The sequence below is a fragment of the Phalacrocorax aristotelis genome, chromosome 1 (genome assembly GCF_949628215.1).
Source record: "Phalacrocorax aristotelis chromosome 1, bGulAri2.1, whole genome shotgun sequence".
Taxonomy (NCBI): domain Eukaryota; kingdom Metazoa; phylum Chordata; class Aves; order Suliformes; family Phalacrocoracidae; genus Phalacrocorax; species Phalacrocorax aristotelis.
In genome coordinates, this window is record NC_134276.1 from 206,377,289 (window position 1) to 206,396,604 (window position 19,316).

Here is a 19,316-nt window from a genome sequence, read left to right on the forward strand (position 1 = left end):
ATTATGCGGAAACAATGATAATGGAGTCATTAACCTTGTTCCAGCACGCTAAAGGTGTTTTATAACTAAAAGGAGAACAAAAGTTACAAAAACATATAAAGATTTTATTGCCCAGCTTTTTCTCTCCTACACACTACTGCAAGGTATTGTTAGGGAATAGTAATTTGTTACTGTGAGTAACGTAGATGTCTGCTGTCTGTGCTTTGTAATGAAGGGGTGCAGAGATTTGTCTGAATTATGCTGGAAGAGGAGTCAGGTGGTAAAATACACAAACCATTGACCTTTTTTTTAAAAAATAGGAAGTTGGATCCAGAAGGCCTCTCCCTTTGGCGAGGTAAAGGATGCTGGAGCACAAGAAAGATCATTCCAGCCAGGAAGTCTTTCTCAGTCCAAGAATATATGCAGAACTGTCACTTCCAAACACGCAGTCATCTGGCCAGCACTTTGAAGACTCCTATCAAAAATGTAGTGTGCTAGCATACTGAAGTTAAACTACTCAGAGAGATAAATATAAAAACTAGGCGGAATTTAGAATTCTTCCTCTATGTCTCATTCAAGAAACTTGCAGTAATCCCAAGAATAAATGCCTGACTAATGTCCCTAATTCATGTATGACAGATATCTTTATTAAGGGTGCACACATTAATGAATCACTGGTGATTGCTTTGACTTAAAGAGAAATGTTAGAAAAACAGTGAAGAGGTGGGACAGAGACTGTTTCACATAGTAAATGAACATAACCTTAAATTGGCATTACTGTAAATCATCTATAGGACTTCTGCAAAGAAAAAAGTAAGAATTTAAATAACTTAACAGGCAATGTGCCCTCGTCTTCTTGACACTTCCACTGCTGCTTCTTTTTGAATCCTGTCACAGTAAGACCACTCACACTAAAATTATTAATAAAAAGAGAAAGCTACAGAGCAGGTTTCCTGGAGTTCAGGAGAGAGTGAGTTCCAGGAGTCCTGGAGAGATGACGTTCTGCTGCAAGACAGAATCCATTATACTCCTTTCTCGTCTTCACTTCTTATATAAACTACTGTGTCTCCCTGCATTGCCTGACCATCAAGATATGATCTACAACATACTGCACAACTTACCCAAAAGGACAAATAGAAAAATCCCAGATCATCTTTATTTAGAAGTTTGACCTTATGCAGATAACTGAATATATCATAGAGTTCATTCTGAAGGCCTGAATGAAAAGTCAAATTCCTTCTACTGATTCTCCGGGTTTGGATAAACTTATAATTGGTGTATCTTTCAAGCATTCAGAAGTACCACAAATGCCACTTTAAACAATAAACTGCCAATTCCAACAAGGAAGCGTTCAAGGCCAGGTCAGAAGGGGCTTTGAACAACGTGGTGTAGAGGAAGGGGTCCCTGCCCATGGCAGGGGGCTGGAATTAGATGATCTTTAAGGTCCCTTCCAACCCAAACTATTCTATGACATAAATTACAAAATTATACCAAATGTCAGAGGAACTCTCCTGTATGTCCTCTGAGCAAAGGCCACTGGCTATAGTTACAGAGCACAAGCATCTCTGATGCACGGCATCTAAAGTCTTCCCACCGCAGAAATGCCCACATTCTCAGCGGCTGAGCTTTCTGCCGGCTGAAACGCGAACTTCAGCAACACGCGTAGAGCTGCTGCCCCAGCCACGTCCAAGGAGCACCTACAGAGTCGGTTCCCAGAGCAGCTCACAGCTCCTGTGCTCCAGAAATGCTGCTGGGGTAGCTGAAACCTCCTTACGCGCATTCAGCTGCAGTTAGCCCAACTCAGCATAGTTTAAAGAGGACAGAAACAAACATGTAAACAGCATCTGTGGCGTCTCTTCTCTATTGACTTCCCTGGAAATGCATTAACCTATTACAGTACTTCAAAAATAAATAAGAGAAACAGAGGAGAGGCAAAAGTCAACCGTTCTCTCCCAAAGTTTCCTTCTGCCTCGCCCTCCCTCTTTTTCCGAGCTGCTCGTTCCCCAGGATGAGGCGATCGTTTTCACCGGGGATCAAATGAATGACTTTTCCGCTAATGACACTTAAGAGATGCTAAAGCCGCCCTTAATGCCAGCAGGGACCCGGCGCGCCGCGGGGAGCCCCTGCCCACAGGCCAAGGGCAAGCCCCGCTCCGCAGCGCTACCCGCCCGCCCCGCCCCGCAGCAGCCGCCGGAGGGGCGGCGGGTGAGGGTGCCGGGGGTCCTGCTCGGGGGTACCGCCCGAGGGGGCCGCCCGGGGGTGCTGCCCGGCGGCGCTGCCGCCCCCCCGTCCCCCCGCCATGGCGAAGCGCTGTCACTGACGCACATTTAATTCGCCCGGCTGCGGGCACCGCGCAGCGCCGCTCGCGTCCTCCCCCCGCCGGCGGGGAGGGGGCGGCTCCGGCGGGGAGGGGGAAAGTCAAACTGCAGCAACAAAGTTGCTTCCCCCCCCCCGGTCCCCCCAGACCTGCCCCGGCGGCCGGGGCGGCCGTCCCCGCCTTACCTTGCTTGACGCACTTGAGGCGGATGGGGTCCTTGCAGTGCTTGATCACGGCCAGCACATCCCTGATGGTGAGCCCGGCCACGGGGGTCTCGTTCACCTCCAGCAGCAGCTCCTCCGGCACTAACTTGCTGCCGCCCTCATAGGCCACCTTGCCGGGCTTCACCTCCCCCAGGTAGGGGAACTGCCCGTTCTCGGCGCCCCCCTTCAGCTCGAAGCCCAGCTGCCCCTCCGGGTTCCTCACGATCACGATCTCGTGGACCCTGCTCGTCCAGTGGCTTTTCTTCTTCAAGCCCTTGGACATTGCCGTGGGGATGCTCTGCCCGACTCCCGCCCTGTATTCCGTGCTCCTTCCCTCCCTCCCTCTCTTCCCGCCCCGCTCCCCGGGGCAGCCGGGCTCCTCCGGGGCAGGCTCAGGGCGGGCGGGGAGCGGCCGCCGCTGCTGCCGGCCGGCGGGAGGGAGGGCGCGGCAGCCCCGCGGGGCTGGGGAGCTGGGTCGGGGAGCGCCTCGCTGCCCTCTCCGTCCGGCTTTAGCTGATATCCATGGCAGCCGCGGCGGCCGGGACCCTGCCTGTGCGGGGATGTACTAGTTGTAGAGAAACTGGCAGCGGGGAGGGAGGAGGGAGGGGACGGCCGCGGCGAGGGGAGGAGGGGGAGGAGGCGGAGGAGGAGGAGGAGGAGGGGTGGCGGTGGCGGAGCGAGGCGGGCGCTGCCTCGCCGCTCCCGCCTCGCCTGACCCGGTAGTGAAGGCCGAGAGAGAGGCTGCCTGGCACGGCCGGCAGCAGGCGGAGAGCGGCCCGGGCGGGGGGAGGCACCCGGCGGGGAGAACGGCGACCCTCGGCCCCGGCGGGAGGGGACGCCCGGGGGCAAGATGGCGCGGCGGGCCCCAGCGCGGCCGCCCCTCGCTGCCTCCCCGGCGGCCTCGGGCGCCTCCCGGCCGGCCCTCCCCCCGCTCCGGCGGGGCGGCCTGAGCCCCCGCCGTGCCGCCGCGGCGGGGCGAGCGGCCGCCCCCGGAGCGCGTGGCGGCGGGCCGGTGCGCCGCGGGGGCCGGGGGGCAGCGAGAGGGGGAGGCGGGGGTGCCGTGTCCTGTGCCGCTCGCGGCCGCGGCGGGCCGAGCGGCAGGCGGGATCCCAGCTGGGGCCGGAACGACGGAAGAACCCCTTCTGCTTCGGGGATCTCGACGTCGGGAACGTTGGCCGAGTGGTTTCCCTCCGTTCGGAGGTCTCACACCCACCGGCTTGTACGTGGGCACCCTTTCACGCTGGTTACAGTGGCCGCGGGAGACGGGAGCTAATCGCTCAGATGGGTGTGACACCTGGAGAGGTTATCACGAAGGGAACGGTGGCAGTTTTTTTCTATAAAATCTACTTACCATCGCCCGCCAGATGTTTACCACCCCCCCCCCTCCGGTGGCCATCTGGTCCTTGGCCTTAAACTCCAAATGGCCTTAGTGGCCAAAGACTGACATTTCCACCCTCCAGGGCGGTGGTCTGCCCAAGCACTGGGATGCATTTTGTTCAGCAGGTGATATGTAATGCACTCCTCCTGGGGGCTCTCCCCTTAATTAGTTCTGTCATATGCCTAACACGTGTGCGAGCAGTGGTGTGTAGCAGTTGGCATGTCTCTGAGAAGCTTGCTTTGCCTAAAAAAACAGTTTCCATCTGAAGGGGAGATTGACAAAATGCAGACAGAGCAACCTCCTTTCAAGAAGTGTAGTTTTTGTGCCTGCAGGATACAGGAGTGCAGGGTACATGAAGGCGAGGGTCTGCAGACAGGGTACTGAATGGGGGAAGGTGGGAGAAATGCAGCGTGTGTTACAGCACATGATTTAAAGCTGGTCAGATATTTTAAAAATTGCAATAAAGTGACTCTGCAATGAAATTTTTCACAAATTGTATTGCTGTTTTCCCTCCAGGTTCCTATGGAAACAGGCCCTTATGCGATCATGCTTGGCTGTGTCTCCTTTACTTCTCCAGTAACTTTTGAAGCTGTTGGGCAGTTTCGCCCAAGTCTATCTCAAATATAATTAAGTTATTTCATGAACATAGGCAGCTGGGTAGGGCTGAGGGATCCTGTAAATGTCCCAAAGGCTGTAACATGAACTTGCCTCTTATTAAACAGTGATTCACGTGGTTGAGAGACCGTATAAATGTCTTGGTAATGAGAAAAGTTTCAATTACAGCTCATTATCAGCCTCAGTATAAGTCTGTGGGAAACCAGGGCTCTTCAGTTCAAGTTATCCAAGAATTACTTGTTTAACGTCCTCGTGCAGTCAGAGGTGGAAGGGGCACATGCAGGGGGGAGGAAAGCAATGAGAAATTACTAAAGTCTGTATCCTGCAAGTCATTTCACCTGCTTTGCGGTGTGGGCCTGGCCAGTGGTGCAAAGCTCTGTATGTGAGGGGCTTCACAAAAGTGGGATTAAAGAATAAAAAATAAAACGAGCCCACAAAACTAGAAATAAGAGATCTGTAAGCACAGAGAGCTGAAGATGGGAGGGGAACTGGAAAGGTACTTTGACTGGAAGGTACTAAGAGGTTTTCACTGGTGGGAAAGGAGTACAGTAATGGTCTCCTTTTCCAAAGACCATCAGGAGTGTTCTGCTGCCACTAGAAGCAGGGCCTCTGGTCTGGACAGAAATGGGCTAAGACACTTGGAAAGAGAGGAAGAGAGTCAGTAGGTTTGTTTCTCTCTGTAGCCCTGCCCTTGCTTTTTGTCTTGCTTTTCAGGTTAGAAATGAGGTAGGAAGCAAATGGCTAAAAATAGGAATTACAAGACGTAACTTCCTGGTATCCTTCAGTTTCCCAAATGTTTCCATAGTCACTTCTTTGCTGAGTCCTCTGCTCTACTAAAGTGGTCGCCGTTTCTTTATTTAGAGTTTATAGTCATTCTGCTAGTATATTATTGCAGTTGTTGATTTGTCTGATAATTAAAAGTAAATTTCTAAATAACTTCATGTTCACCACAATATATGCAGAACACGAGGGCATCTGCCAAAAACATAGCTTTAAGAATATGTTAGGAAATATGTGTCATTAATATTTGAAATATCCCTAGTAGATGGGGGAAGTGAATCCTGTGGGTGCTATTTTCCTATTTCTTAAGCATCTCCAATAATTTGTTGATCACAATTTTGTAAGTGCCCATTACCAGTTTAAGGTAGATGACATTAACACTAGGTGGATTCCTTCTTAAATAATTTGTGGCACAAACTCCCATACTAAAAGGCCTGCAAGTCAGAGTGTTTCTGATTTAACACATGTTGTGGAAAAGTCAAGCTGAAGGAACTCTTCATTTCTAAATATTTTGGATAGTTGTGTTCATCTAAAATACTACCATGTAGAGCTGATGGAGGTGGTGGTCCAGAGGGAGATCAATTATGGTTGTGTTACCTTTGCCTTCTGAAGGGGGGCAGCAGCAGGAGCTAGACCCCAGCGCAGGCATCCGCGGTTTGGCAGAGAGCTGGGGAGTGTATGGAAGGAGCCTTAACAGTTTTCCCAAAACAGAGCTGTGTGTTAGTTGTTCTTCGTACCAGGAAAGGATGGCAGCTTTCAGGTTTAGAGACACCCAACAAAGGGTGAGTGGAATGGTAGGTCATACCTGTTAGGATGAGGATAGAGTGAAGGGTATGGCAATTGAAGGGTGATGGAGGGATGTGGTATTTCTCTGCAGCATTATCTTGTAGTGGGGATATGATTTTAGAGTTTGGGGTTGACTGTGTATAGATGAAGTCTTGCCATCATACCATCACTGGTTTATGTTCTCAAGGTTTGGGGCAGTAAGGACATCGATGGAAATGCATAGTTTGCTTTGATCTTCTATATGAAAATATATTGTAAGGAAATTGAACCTCATATAAGGTTCTGTTGCAGCAGCTATACTCTTTCAGATAACTTTGTTTCATATTTATGGTGATAGAGGAGTAGCTGTAAAACAAGATTATCTTTGTCACTGACAGCAAGTGTCCTAGCGTGTAGCTGAGGGGGCAAGTTTGCAGACTTTCTGCCTGGTCCCTGAAGAGCATGAAAAAGACTGTGACTTGGCAAGATCTTTCTGTCAGTCCCATCTGTTCGGTTTCATCCCAGAAGGGCATGAATTGGTCCTGAGTGCGAATGTAAGGGTATCTAACACAAGGGATTTCCTATAGGTAAAAGTAAAAACAGCACATAATGAAACACGTTCACCAAATACAACACAAATGCCTTTTATTATTCCTTTAAATCTGGTACACAGGAACCAGTAAGTCACTGTACTTTTGGGAGTAAAGTTGAGCAATGAGTAAGCTGAAGTGTGAGACTTCAGTAAATAAATGTATGTTGTAGCTGGAAAGTAAGCCTTCCTACTGTAACGCTACAGATTCAGTAAAAAATAACTGAATTCTGTCTGTATTTTCAGTATGCAACATTTCTGGATAAGTGAATTCCTCAAGTAGAAAATGATGTATTGCATGTGCCAAAGGGGAAAAAGGGAAAATACATCCATTACCTAATATTAATTATGCAGGAATGGAGTTCTCTACCTTGTAATTGTGTTTGTAACATTGGACCTGAACTCAGAAGATGTTAAGTTCCTGCTTTGGCGCATGCTTCCTCTGTGACTGGATGCCAACTGTATGATGTTGCCGTCTCTTATTTTTTCCGTTTTAGCATGGGCATAATCCCTCTTTTCTCTCACGGTTTTCTATTTAGCATGTGACTACCTGACAGCCTTATTCTTTGTGAGGCTTCTTGACACTACAACCTAGCTCCACCACAGGACATAGGTTCATCTAGGACTTGGGCAGCATTCAGACATTTAAATACAAATTGACAAAAATTTTGCCTATGCCCTTAGTTGCCTGAGAAGATTGCAATAGTTAGTATTCCCACCAGGAGAGCTCCGGAGTGTCTTAGCTGCTTTCACTGTCTTCTGCTGAGAGTTTTAAGTGTTCTCTTTGGGATTCTGAAAATATTCTATCTCTTTCCTTTCTTTGGTAAAAAATTGAATATTCCTAGCTGTTTCAGTGGCAAATTTCACCAAATAGTCACCAAAAGTTTGTTAGGATATTTGCTACTGCCACTCACATCTTTTATGAGCCTACTTCTACTAGTATGAGCCTTGTATTATTACTAATATAATCTTTTTCAATTTTCTGGCTTCAGATTTTGAGAACTTTTGCTTCACAAAGGCTAAAACCTCAGGCTATTTATCTAAAAACTCTTTTCCCAAGTCCTCCACGTTCTAAAAGCTTTGATTAAAAAATACATGTTTTATTTTTCTACAAAGCCAAAGAAGGAGTTTTGGGCTTTTTTTTAAGTCTTAGACCAAAACCTTCCATAGTTTTGGCCATCAGGGCTTCAAAATACGTCGTTATTTAATTGTAGATTTCAAGAGTTTGTAAAACATGTGTCTGATTAGAATGGGAAGTAATGGGAAATACTCAGCTTTCTCAACCCATTAGAGGGTTTCTGTTGTGGCAATAGCTCTTGCAGAGGGCAAATGTGATTGCTTCTGGATGTGAAGAAAATAGTCTCCATGCCTGTACTGAAAAATAAATGCAGCCTTTAGGAGTGAAGGAGAAATTAAAGACAGGAGTTCATCTAAGTAGTATAATCTACAATGAGTTTATAAGATTGCAGGAGACATTTTGTTTTCTCCTGATCATTTCTGTATTGGTGTTTGTTTTAAATGTGATCTTTTCCAGTTTCCTTTCTTTTTTTTTCTTATCAAACCTCAGTATTATATACTTCCTGTGCTGCTCTTGCTAGCTGATCGCGAGTTGATTAAGGTGAGATATAGAAGACTTGTCAGAGGTCAAAAACTTCCCCAGGGACAAAGTTCTGGGAGACAGGCTGTCAAAATAAATTTGGTAAGAGCAATTAAAATAAACAAATGATGGCCTCTTTCCACAGAAATGCAAGTTTGAATTGCATGCCAGTAAAAACCCGCACTAGGAGACAGAGTAAGACAAACAAAACTGCACAGAATACCCTATCAGAAAATAACACTTTAAATTTGGCCTAATACTAGAAAGATAGCAAACCTACAAATATCTGTTACTGTGAATGGAAAGAGAAGTGTGAGGCTCACACAGTGAATTACTGCTGCTGAGCTCCTCGCAGCACACAGGGCTGTGGTGGCTGGGATTCTAAAAAATACCAAATTAAGTGGCCGGGTATCTGCCTGGGTTTGGAATGACGACTTTGTCACCACCATGGCACCGTTTTGTGCACTCGCTAGTTTAAATTATCCTGTACCCACTGGTAAGCCTCACTGGATAGCACTAGGGTATTATTAGTGCACTGAATAATGTGGATAAGCCTGTATCTTTCACTGAATTTGATTTTCTAGTACCTTCACTTCCCATTATAATCTTTAGTATTTGGTGATTCATTTCACAATTAAAATATCTATAAAAATTAGTAATCACTCTTACATTTTGATATCTTGGATTAACAAACTACTGAAGACCTATTCTCTGAATTCTTTTGTCCTTGTTGCATTTTCATTTCCCTTGGATTAGACTGAGACTTTCCTCTTTCATGTCTATAATCAGTTTCATTTTACGTTTCGTATGAACTAACAGTGCTGCTGAGATTGATCTCACAGTGTAGCTGGGAAAGGAGATGAATATTTTATGAACTTATAAAAGATAAAATGAAAGCATATTATTCTGGGGATGTATTGTTCATGTTCCATGTAAAATTGTTGACAGCATGTCCATTCAGAACCTTATTTGCACATCTCTCTCATCTGTTTGAGAGGAAGCGCCTTTCCATGTCAAAATTCTTGCACTTAATGTGATTGCAAAGACTTTCTGTCATGAAAATTAACAAATACTTCTGAAGTTAGAAGTAGTGTGTTTTCACACAGACATTGCCATGGAAATTTATAAAATGTTATATGTTTTGTAGATACATTTCCATAAATATTAAAGCATGGTGCAGTGAGGAGTTTAGAAAAAAGGGCTCTAAAATAATACCTGCACAAACTCACCCAATGCTTGTCACTGCTCAGAGGCTGAGCATGAGCAAACCTGCGTAGGCAAGATTTACACCTCAGCCAATTTAGCGCTTCAGTGCAAGTAATGCTGAAGCAATGAACTGGCCAAATTCTCAGCTTTTGTACCATAGTAAGCCTGAAGCTTTACAGAACTTAGTTGGGCGAGGATGACGTCTTATTTCCATTGCTTTACCAAGCTTTTAAATTCAACAGAGTTGCTGACTTGTGCTGCCCCGTGACAGCTGGAGGAACAGGGCATCCCGCGCCCAGTCAGAGGCTGCTGAGGACCAGGATCCAGCTAGTCTGAACTGCCTGCTGTGGATGCTTTTCACAACTGCAGAAACATTCAGATTGCTTCCAAAAGCTCATTGGGTTGAAAGATTATCTAGTGATGGATGCATGTTTAGGTAGAAGTATCATCACACTGAGGTTAGTGGCAAAAATGTTTTTGAATTACCAGAGCTTCATTCCAGAGTGATATATAAGTACTCCAAAAACCTCAATACCAGGGTAAACTTAGAGGCTGATGACCCCTTCTCTCTGCCCTACACCCAGTGTGTGTGTGCTCCAGATGATGTGACGTAAAGGCATTTGTGCCACCTCACTTACACATAGCGTCCTCATAAAAACTCATCACCAAGGTTTTATTCAATTTTGTTTGTATAGTTCTGGAATTGGTGCATGCATGCTTAAAATCACGTGAGGGGCTTTGCTTTGGAATTGGGATGATAAACAAAAGGGTATTCAAGGAGGCTGAATTATGTTATTGTGCAGTTTTGGCGTTACTCTCAGAATATGGCTTCCTGGTCAGTCACGTTAGTGGATGTACAGTAGGCTCAATAAGAACATTTCTGCACAGGTGCTTCCATCAATAGTAGCTCACAGAATAGGACTGCACTGTATTGCCAGGTCACTGATGCTGAAGGTCTCTTCTTGGATGACTTTTTCAGGAAAAAAGAAGCTTCACCTCGTACAATGACCTAAATCTAATGATCTGAAGACAGACAATTCAGTCAAGATTTCAATTCAAGATTTTTGCTCCTGTAAATTGTAGGTCAAGTCCACAGTCTCCAGGAATATTTGAGGCTCGACCACAGCACCCCAGCTTATCCCAGGGAAAGCTCTCAGATAGGCACTGAACTTGAAGAAAGAAGCGTGCCCCACCCTCATGAAGACAGGTACAATTTAGTTCTTACTGTGCTCAGTTAAGAGATTTGTGTTGAACACATGGAATATAGAAATAGATTTAAAATGTTTCAAAAGTCAAATTATTCTGATTTTGTCTTTGGAAACGTATTTGCTTGTGCTGGGAGGGAAAGATACTGTACTTTATCACTGCCTTGTTATACGATATCTGGAAATGAAAGAAATACTGTGCTTGCTAGGCTGGCATAGGTGTTGAATTTTTTATCACTATTCAAAGGGAAAAAGGTTCTTACTAACTGGCTGTGTAGTTAGGAACACATGAAAAAGAAACACTGCATGAGTAATTAGACTATTTTGGAAATTTCTTGCAGATTATTTAATTAAACTCAGATGCTTCATTCAAGGACAAGCATGTTGGTTTTCTTCTACCTAAGTAATGTTGGAGCTCTCATAACCTTCATACCATGATGGTCTTTTGTTCTCACAAGGACTCTTTATTTGCAAGTCTTGTTCTTTCTTGTCATAGGTGTATCTGAAGAGAGTAACACTTATTCTTTTGTCCCCTTCAGCTAATGATGTATGAATTGGTGCCTCCAATGCACAGTTCTGCTGCTGTAACATGATGTACTTCACTCCGTTGTTTTTCAGCCCAAAGTTAATAAAGAGGTAGCACAATAAGCATGAACATACCATCAGGTAAATAAAGAGAGAAACACTGTGTGTTGAGATTTTAAAATGAGTTTTTTAATAGAGGGGAGAAGAGGGAAAGTACTGTCATCAGAAAGAACTTTAAAAAGAATCAAATTACTTCCCCAAGTCATTGTGATGTATATTGATTTGGGATGTGTCTTGTTTTCACTTTAGCCTTCAGATTGAATGATCTTCTAGGCAGATACTGCTACCTGCATTTCTTGTAGGACTCCTACTATCACCATGAGCTTTGTGCTATGCAATTACATCCTAAGAGATCCAGGTGTCATGGGTAATATGGGCTGGGATCACATAGCTCCAAGATCACTTTCTGAGCATATAACAGAAGTTACAGGTGTTTGAACACTAGAACAGGTTGTGCAGAGAGGCTGTGGAGTCACCATCTTTGCAGGCACTTAAAACCCAGTGGGACTCAGCCCTGAGCAACCTGCTCTACTTGACCCTGCTCTGAGCATGGGGTTAGACTAGGTGATCTCAAGAGGTCCTATCCAGCCTCAACAATTCAGTGATTCTGTGTGATTTTGTTAGGAGCAGAGTCAACCGGACCCAACTGTCTGGAGTCTTATGACATAAGTGTTCAATGAACCACATCGTCTTCGCCATAAAGTCAGTATTGTTATGGATGGAGACCAGTTCGGCAATTTCTAGACTGAGTAGTACTTCATACCAACTGTCCCACTGACTTATATATTAAATTGACTTCTAGGCACCTCTTGACCTAAAGGTTAAGCTGTTAATATGCAATTCAATTTAAAATTTAAATGGCACTATTAAGACACTTCTTCCAAACCCAGATTAATATCCCTCTTAATTTCCAGACCTAGGAGCCCTGAATGAATTAATAATGTATTAACTGGGTTAATATATTGGCATTCCTAGAGTAACAAATGGGTGCAACTGGTATTAGTTCAGCTGGTCTCAGATTGGAACTGATCTCTCCCAGTGGTGACAGAAAATGGCAAGTTATTCATTTGACAGGATTTTGTCTCTTGTGGGATACAGTTTAGAAAGGATTGCTGGAAATAGAATGAAATGTATCATCCTACACAGATAAACTAATAATGAATGGGTTTTTTTACTTCTTTACAGGAGGTCTCAGTAGGTGAAACAAAATTTTCAGTGGGGCCCACATACTGCTGCATATAATGTCTGACTTCAATGTTGTGTATGCAATTTTATATGTCAGTGGAAGAATCTTTTGCCCTCACTGCTTGCACTTAAAAAATGAGTGCTGCACTGGCAGCTGTTTCCCTGCACTTCTGGTGTGAGAAAAAAGCATGACCTACTCAATTAACAATATTATTTTCTCAAGTACTTCAGTGTTTTCCTGATACGCTCTTTCAGTTTTGGTATTTAGTAACCTCAGGATGCTCTTCTGTCAATAACACACGGGTTTCCACCTGCAGATTTTGTGTATGCATTGTTCTTCTGAAGCAGATCTGAACACGGTTGGACCTTGGCTCCTACTAAAGTCCATCAGCCTTAGCAATGTCTTCAAAAGAAATAAAGTTAGTCAGATTTTTTTTAATCCTTTTTGTATATGAAAAAATACTTGAAGTTATTGCGTTTGGATTGTATTGTTGCAAAATCTAAGAGACATTAATTTATAAACTATTATCTCCAGAAGTTGGCTGGTTTATTTTTTAAAATATTAAATCCACAGCAAACAAAGAATGAGACTAGATTTTTCATGGTGTTTTTATTACAGAATTTCTGAAGAACACATTTTCAGTCATTGCAAAAGAGTAGGAAGGCACCTTGGTTCTTAGACAGCAGTAACCAAACTGATAAGAAATAGGTATAAAATAGATAAGAAAAAGTTGAACCTTTTCAAGGTTGGTTTGGTTTTTATACGTTTAAGGAAAATAAGTAAATTTTGTGGTTTAGAAATAGCAAATCTATTCCAGACAAAAAGACTAAATAAATTCATTTACACTCCTTCTTCTTGGTGTAAATATGGTCGTATTGAACTGATTTGCCTAGCATATATGTTATAATTAATTATCAAAACAAAGTCTGTGTTAATATTAACAGACTCACTTTAACCCTAGTGGGAAAAATAGTTAAAAATTAAACTTGAATATCTGTTCTTAGTGATTTATTTTGAACTTCAGTTTTCTACTATATGTGTGTACATCCATCAGTTTACCTTTAGTTTGACATTTATGGGTTATCTTTGAGTAGTTACAAGATTAATTTGTCATTTAAAAAGTGGATTATTTTCTAAGATAATTGCTGGACATGTAGAAGGCAATGTAAATTCTTTACTTGCATCTGACAATGAATCTAACTACTTACTATTTTTTAATTCTTAATCATGGACTTTTCTTTTTAAGATTCTAGAAATTATGATTCAAGCAGCGATTTTAACTGTTGTGAGTGCTTGCTCTTTATGAGCTCATTCCTTTTTGCGAAACCATGGCACTTGACAGTATTTGTTACTACTAACGCTTGGCTTTCTGCAGTGATCAGAGGACGGCAGTAGGCAGGTGTTATGCTGTGACTGCTACTTACCAGGAAAAACTTGCTCCTTTTCCTAGCCCTTATCCTTCCATCTGCTTACTTCATGCACTGTTGTGTCTGGCTATAATGTAGATTTGCAAACTCTTTTGGGGACTTGGATTGTTTTATATTCTGTGCTTCTAGGTGACTTAACGCAGTGCAATAATTATCTCTGCTTTTAAGACTGGAGGGCAAATATTATACTCTGCAGTCTTGCCTCCTGACCATCAAAACTTAACGAACTCTGGGACTGCATTGTGGCTCCATCCCTGACCATGTAGCTCTATTTGTAATAGAAATAAACCTCCTTAAGTGTCCTTATTTGGATAAACACATACAAATTTTTAAAAAGGGATTGGTGTATCTAATACACCAGACTAAATTAGTGCAGAAATTTAGCCATTTATCAGCACAGTATCTTGGTGTTGGTGAATTGAATTTAATCGACCCTTTTTAGTTAAAATAACAGTATTGCAACTCTTAACTGTTAACTTAAACTTCTCTTCTAAATTAATCAATGAGCTAATCTTCAGGTAAAATCAAAATATAGTTAATATTTTTTAAAATAACCTACATTTTTTCAGGTTTGCTTCACTGTTGGCTTTTGGATTTTTTTTCCCAGAAGTATTAACAGTTACTGTAGCCTGTTGTAAAACTGTGATTTATGGCAATGTAAAACATTACAAATGGATTTAGATTCTGAATGCACACATTTTGAAATATGCATTGAACTTCAAATAAATAAGCGGTTTCTTCACTTTAGGGGGATAACTCATTAAAGGAGTACAAAATTCTTGCAGGTATTTCTAAGATCAGTGCCTAAATGCTTACGTTGACATAGAAAATGATGTTGGTATTGCTTTTAAGAAGCCAAAGGGGAGAGAATTTGAAATTATGTTTGAGGTGTACAAAATTAATTAAAAGATACTTTATCTGCAGAGTTCACAAATTTTTCTCAGGCTCTCCCTCATTTTCTTCAGATGAGCTTTAAAATAATTCCGTACTTACATTTCCTAGCATTATTCTTAGGTTCACTTTACCTCGCAAATTTTATAAGTACAGATGAAGTTTCAACTACTACAGGGAATTATGAGTCCATTATTCCATTTTATTAGCACTGTAATGAAAGCCTGATGCTCAAGTTTTTAAACTCAAACGAATGAAATGTTTCTGGATCTATTGGCCACACACTTGGGAAAGAATCAGCTGGACAGAATTCTGCCCTTTGCAGAATACCATTCTCTATTATGCTGTTGTTTATTTATTATCCTTCTAGTGCATTATTGCACTCGAGCAAGATGTACTTATCTAACAGGACAGAAAAATAATTTGTGGAGTAGTAGATGGAAATTAAAACACAGTGCTCTCTCTGTTAGACAATATTTAGAAACCTAAGAGAAAAGTAATGGAAAATATTATTTTCCCTATTTGTTACTTGTCCTAATCTTTTCTGTTTCTTGTCTGTACATGGTGTATTTAATCAGATCCATCAGCCTGAAGATTCCCACATCTTTAGATATCCCTTGTTGGAAGAAATTAATGTAAATCTAGCCAAGCCCTGATCTGAGCAGGGAATTATCTTAAAACTGGCTTTGAATGACAGTCATGTTTTACTTTTTTCTTACTTAGAAATATTGATACACCTGTCATACTAAAACGCTTTTGATAGTGAATTTGAAATCATCCTGTTTCTCAAGGGGGGCACTTTAATTACCTAGATACACAAAAGTGAGAAAACAATAATTATTACTTATTATTTAGAAGAAAAAAATTAGTATTGTGTCCAAATACAGGTTAATATAATAGTTCAATCATTTATGATAATCTCCAAGATCTGTTAACAAATGTGTACATTCAAACATGATCAAATCTGTACTATGACATGTGGTGTAATGTTTTTAATGGAACATGATAATAAGATGTCTGAAAGAGATGCAGACTGATGCTTGAAAATGTTATTAGGAAGTAGATTTGCTTTCCTTACTGTGTGCCTCCTGTCTTCTCTGATGTGTTGGATACAAAATTCAGAACCATTTCTTTAAGGTCCTAGTGTTCATTCCTCCTGCTCAAATTAATAGGTGTTAAATTTAGTTTTGGTGTCTGAAGCTTTCTTTGATAACCAGCTAAAAAACTGTGTCTGCCCAGCAAAGTCCACCCTATCCAGACTCCTCTTAAGTACATTTGGCAGGGTTCAGAGAAAAAAATGAGCTGTCAACAGACAACAGGTGGGTAAAATCACTTGGCTATGAGGTTTTAAGTCCCTTCTGAACATTTGGTGTTATGTCAGAGAGGTGAGGTCTTCCCCTGCTCAAAACAGGAGAGTCCTACCAGCACCCTCAGTCCCACAGCTTAGCCAAGGCTGTCTCAGGAGCACCAAGGGAGAAACAGAAACTTTCAGCTCTGCAGGATCTGGGTGGAGACCTGCAGTGGAAAAAGGGTGTCCACTCGGGGAGCGACCACAGCACTGCAAGAGGTCCCAGGAGCAAAACGGAAAGAGCAATGGTGAGGCAGGGCGCAGTCAGGGCACGCGCGCAAGACTCACATGTATATTAGGTCTGCAATGTCTCTCTTCACCCTCACAGACTCATAAGAATATGTTGGGGTTTTGCAGGTCAAGCATTGCCTTTCAACTCTTTTCAAGTGTTCCTAAGCCCCCGTTCCCACCTGGGGTAACTGGTGGGGAAATGGAGCTCCAAAATCATACACAACCTCTGCCTTTGCAAAAGCAAGCATGATAACCTACTTAGTCCAGGCAGATTTCATTAAAAGTTGTAAAATGTTGGAAAATATACTTATCACATACTATTCCTTTATTATTGTGCTGTATTCCTATGTGGTTAGGTACATGTGGGTGAAGTATGGACATATATTTGTCTCCTTGTTTGTGCAGGAATGCTGAATCTTAATGTGTGTAACAGGTTATGTTCAGAGAAATCGACATTGGTAGCTGCAAGAAGCATATTCATAATTCTTTATAAATATAAATTCTGCTTTTCTTAGTACCCATAAAACTGTGCTGTACTGTGGGCAAGACTCCAAATGCTATATATTTCTGTAGAGCAGCTACTGAAATCAGCTATTGTTCATTTAAAGTACCATTTGGATACCAGGTTTTCATGGAAGTATGAAAACTTAATTGGGAAAAAAAATATTTAAATCCAAATAATTTGTAAAATATTGCAATGAATCCAGATTCTGCAGATAGCGCATAACATGGCTGTGGTGAAACTTTTCAAACAGGACTAAACAGGTGGGGTCCAAAGGCCCCGTTAGGAGTATAATCACCTTGATTTCTAATAACTCCTGCAGATGAGAATAATGGGCTGATTGGTACCAGACCTGAGTAAGCACCTTTCAAAGATACTTTCCACGTATTTCAGATGTAGGACTCCAGAAGGACTTGTGTCTTGCAGCATCAGAGTGTAGCAGGAGTCAACTTTGAGCAGTCAGGGGAAGCTCAAAGCTATATGCCTGGATATGTATAAATTATACATTGATAATTAGATGTCTGTGTGGTGTATAGGAAGAATTAGGTGCCCAAGAAAGAGACTAATGTTTTCAATATGAGCATGAAAATTGTTACAACATTCTTATGCCCCGTGTCCTGTTAAAATCATTAAGAAAGGACATTCATCTGCACAAGCCATATTTTATATGTAATTTTTCCAACACCTAATAGTCTTCATTCAATAAGTGAAAAACCTGGGATCAATTCCTTTTGACAGCTTGATGATATAGGACAGGCATTTCTCAATTTTTCAAGATGCAGCTTTTCTATTTTACAAAAAGTAAATAACTATTTGTATTCAAGGGAGAGAAAGCATGACATTTTGTCCCCCAGTTAGAGAGCTAGCTTCGGGTAGAGAGCACACATTAAGTATCGTACAGCCTGTATTACATGGTACTTGGAGCAGGGGCTGAAATATGTAACTTCGCAGCAGGAATTGATCACCTTTATGTTTGTAAAGTATATATCATACCAAACATAATCTCTGTCTTTGGTTTTGTCAAGTGGCTATTTCTGTGTGTCCATGCACAGTGGAACAGTTTGAAGAACTGAGAAGTTCCAATAGCCTTGTGTTTAAAAGTATTAACATGGAAAACCTGTGGCAGGTTCAAAGCCCTGTGGACAAAAAAACCCAGACTTTTTTCTTGTTCATCACACAAACTCCGTGCTAGCTGCTAGGTAAGAGGGGGCTGGTTTTATCAGCTCTGAATTCTGGGGACTGAAACGTGGGTGTGCTTTGCTGTTAGAGCTCTTTGTAGGAAAAAGGTGATGGGAAACCTAGTATATGGCTTTCAACAAGGTCTAGACATGGAGCTGGAAAGGGGACCTCAAGAAACAATGACTATACCCTGCTTAAACTCATTCATAGTTAGACGAGCAGTTGAGATCTGGTCAAGTTTAGTAGTAGATGCAAATCCTTTCCAGATAGTTTCATATGGCTTGTACACAGACAGACAGATCAGGGCACTGTTCAGAGGAAGACCTGGAGGAGGGCTAAAGACATAGGAATGAAAAAAGAAATCGTCTCTGAACACAAAGTGTGTGGGTGGGTGTGAGAGGGGAAATATTGTTCATTTTTTGCAACTAGACAGAAAACTTTTTTTTTTAGAACAGTCTGCCTAATTTTCGCTTGTGATAGGAGGACATGCATGAAATCATTTTAATGAGCAGTTGCTTAAAGGAAACATAATCAGGGAGATTAGGGTTTTCTGTACTTTTTCAGCTTTTTATGTCTGTATCTACATGTGCAAGAATTTTTAAGAATTAATCAGTTTCAAAAATGCTTTGGGCTTTTCAAGCGATTTTTTTTTTAAGCATTGATGTAGCCACGTATTTTTCCATTCATGGTTAGAAATAGGATTTGCTTCCCTGTTTTTTATCTGTCAAAGTCATTAGAAATCATAAGGTATTTATGACATAGTAACCAACTTATTGCTCTGTGAAACACAGTGTTGAAAATGTGGGTGTAAAATGTTCAGCTGTTCCGTGACTTCCTAGAGTTCTCTGCATGGAACGTGTCTGTGTAGTATTTTGAGAGCTTTAGCTCTACATCTCTATTTACCTCAATATAGAAATATTTAAGCGAAAGTTATTAACATCACTGAACTGGTGTCTCCAAGTCTAATGATGCTTTAGGCCATTGTTATGGTGACTGACTGAGCTGAAAGGAAAATACAGGACTATTTTGAAGGATCCGAACACTAACCTAGAACATCCTCATTGGAAACGAAATACCGTGGAAGAGCAGGTTTCATCCTTAAAATAATGAAAGTAATATTTGGAATATGTCAGATTTTTCCCCATGTTTTTGTTATTGCCATCAATAGTTCCAGCTTAGTGAAATCAGCCGTTCCTAATAAAGAACAAAGACACATAGTAAATTCCTGACCAAGAGCACAAACATCTGCTACTCAGTTGCAAGAGTAGGCTGACATGGAGGACAAAATGCTGGAAATAGGGACTAAGGGTCTGGAACCTGCCATTATGAACAA

At 42.1% G+C, this 19,316-nt stretch overlaps 1 protein-coding gene and 1 long non-coding RNA gene across 7 annotated transcripts in view; one reads left to right on the forward strand and one right to left on the reverse strand.

Annotated features, from left to right (window-relative positions):
* The window catches only part of MAGI2 (membrane associated guanylate kinase, WW and PDZ domain containing 2), a 762,823-nt gene extending 759,615 nt beyond the window's left edge, over positions 1 to 3,208 (reverse strand). For 3 of the 6 annotated variants that reach the window (XM_075081469.1, XM_075081468.1, XM_075081467.1), the window contains exon 1: positions 2,482 to 3,206. In XM_075081469.1, the coding sequence (XP_074937570.1) occupies positions 2,482 to 2,782 (301 nt within the window). In that variant the 5' untranslated portion in view covers positions 2,783 to 3,206. Of the gene's footprint in view, positions 1 to 2,481 lie in introns of all 6 variants that reach the window. The other 3 variants (XM_075081471.1, XM_075081472.1, XM_075081470.1) reach the window with 3 other exon arrangements.
* Positions 2,563 to 10,630, forward strand: LOC142051853 (uncharacterized). Its single transcript, XR_012658654.1, has 3 exons — positions 2,563 to 2,653; positions 9,672 to 9,887; positions 10,513 to 10,630. It is a non-coding gene; the product is annotated as an uncharacterized LOC142051853 (long non-coding RNA).
* Positions 10,631 to 19,316: the final 8,686 nt, after the last annotated feature.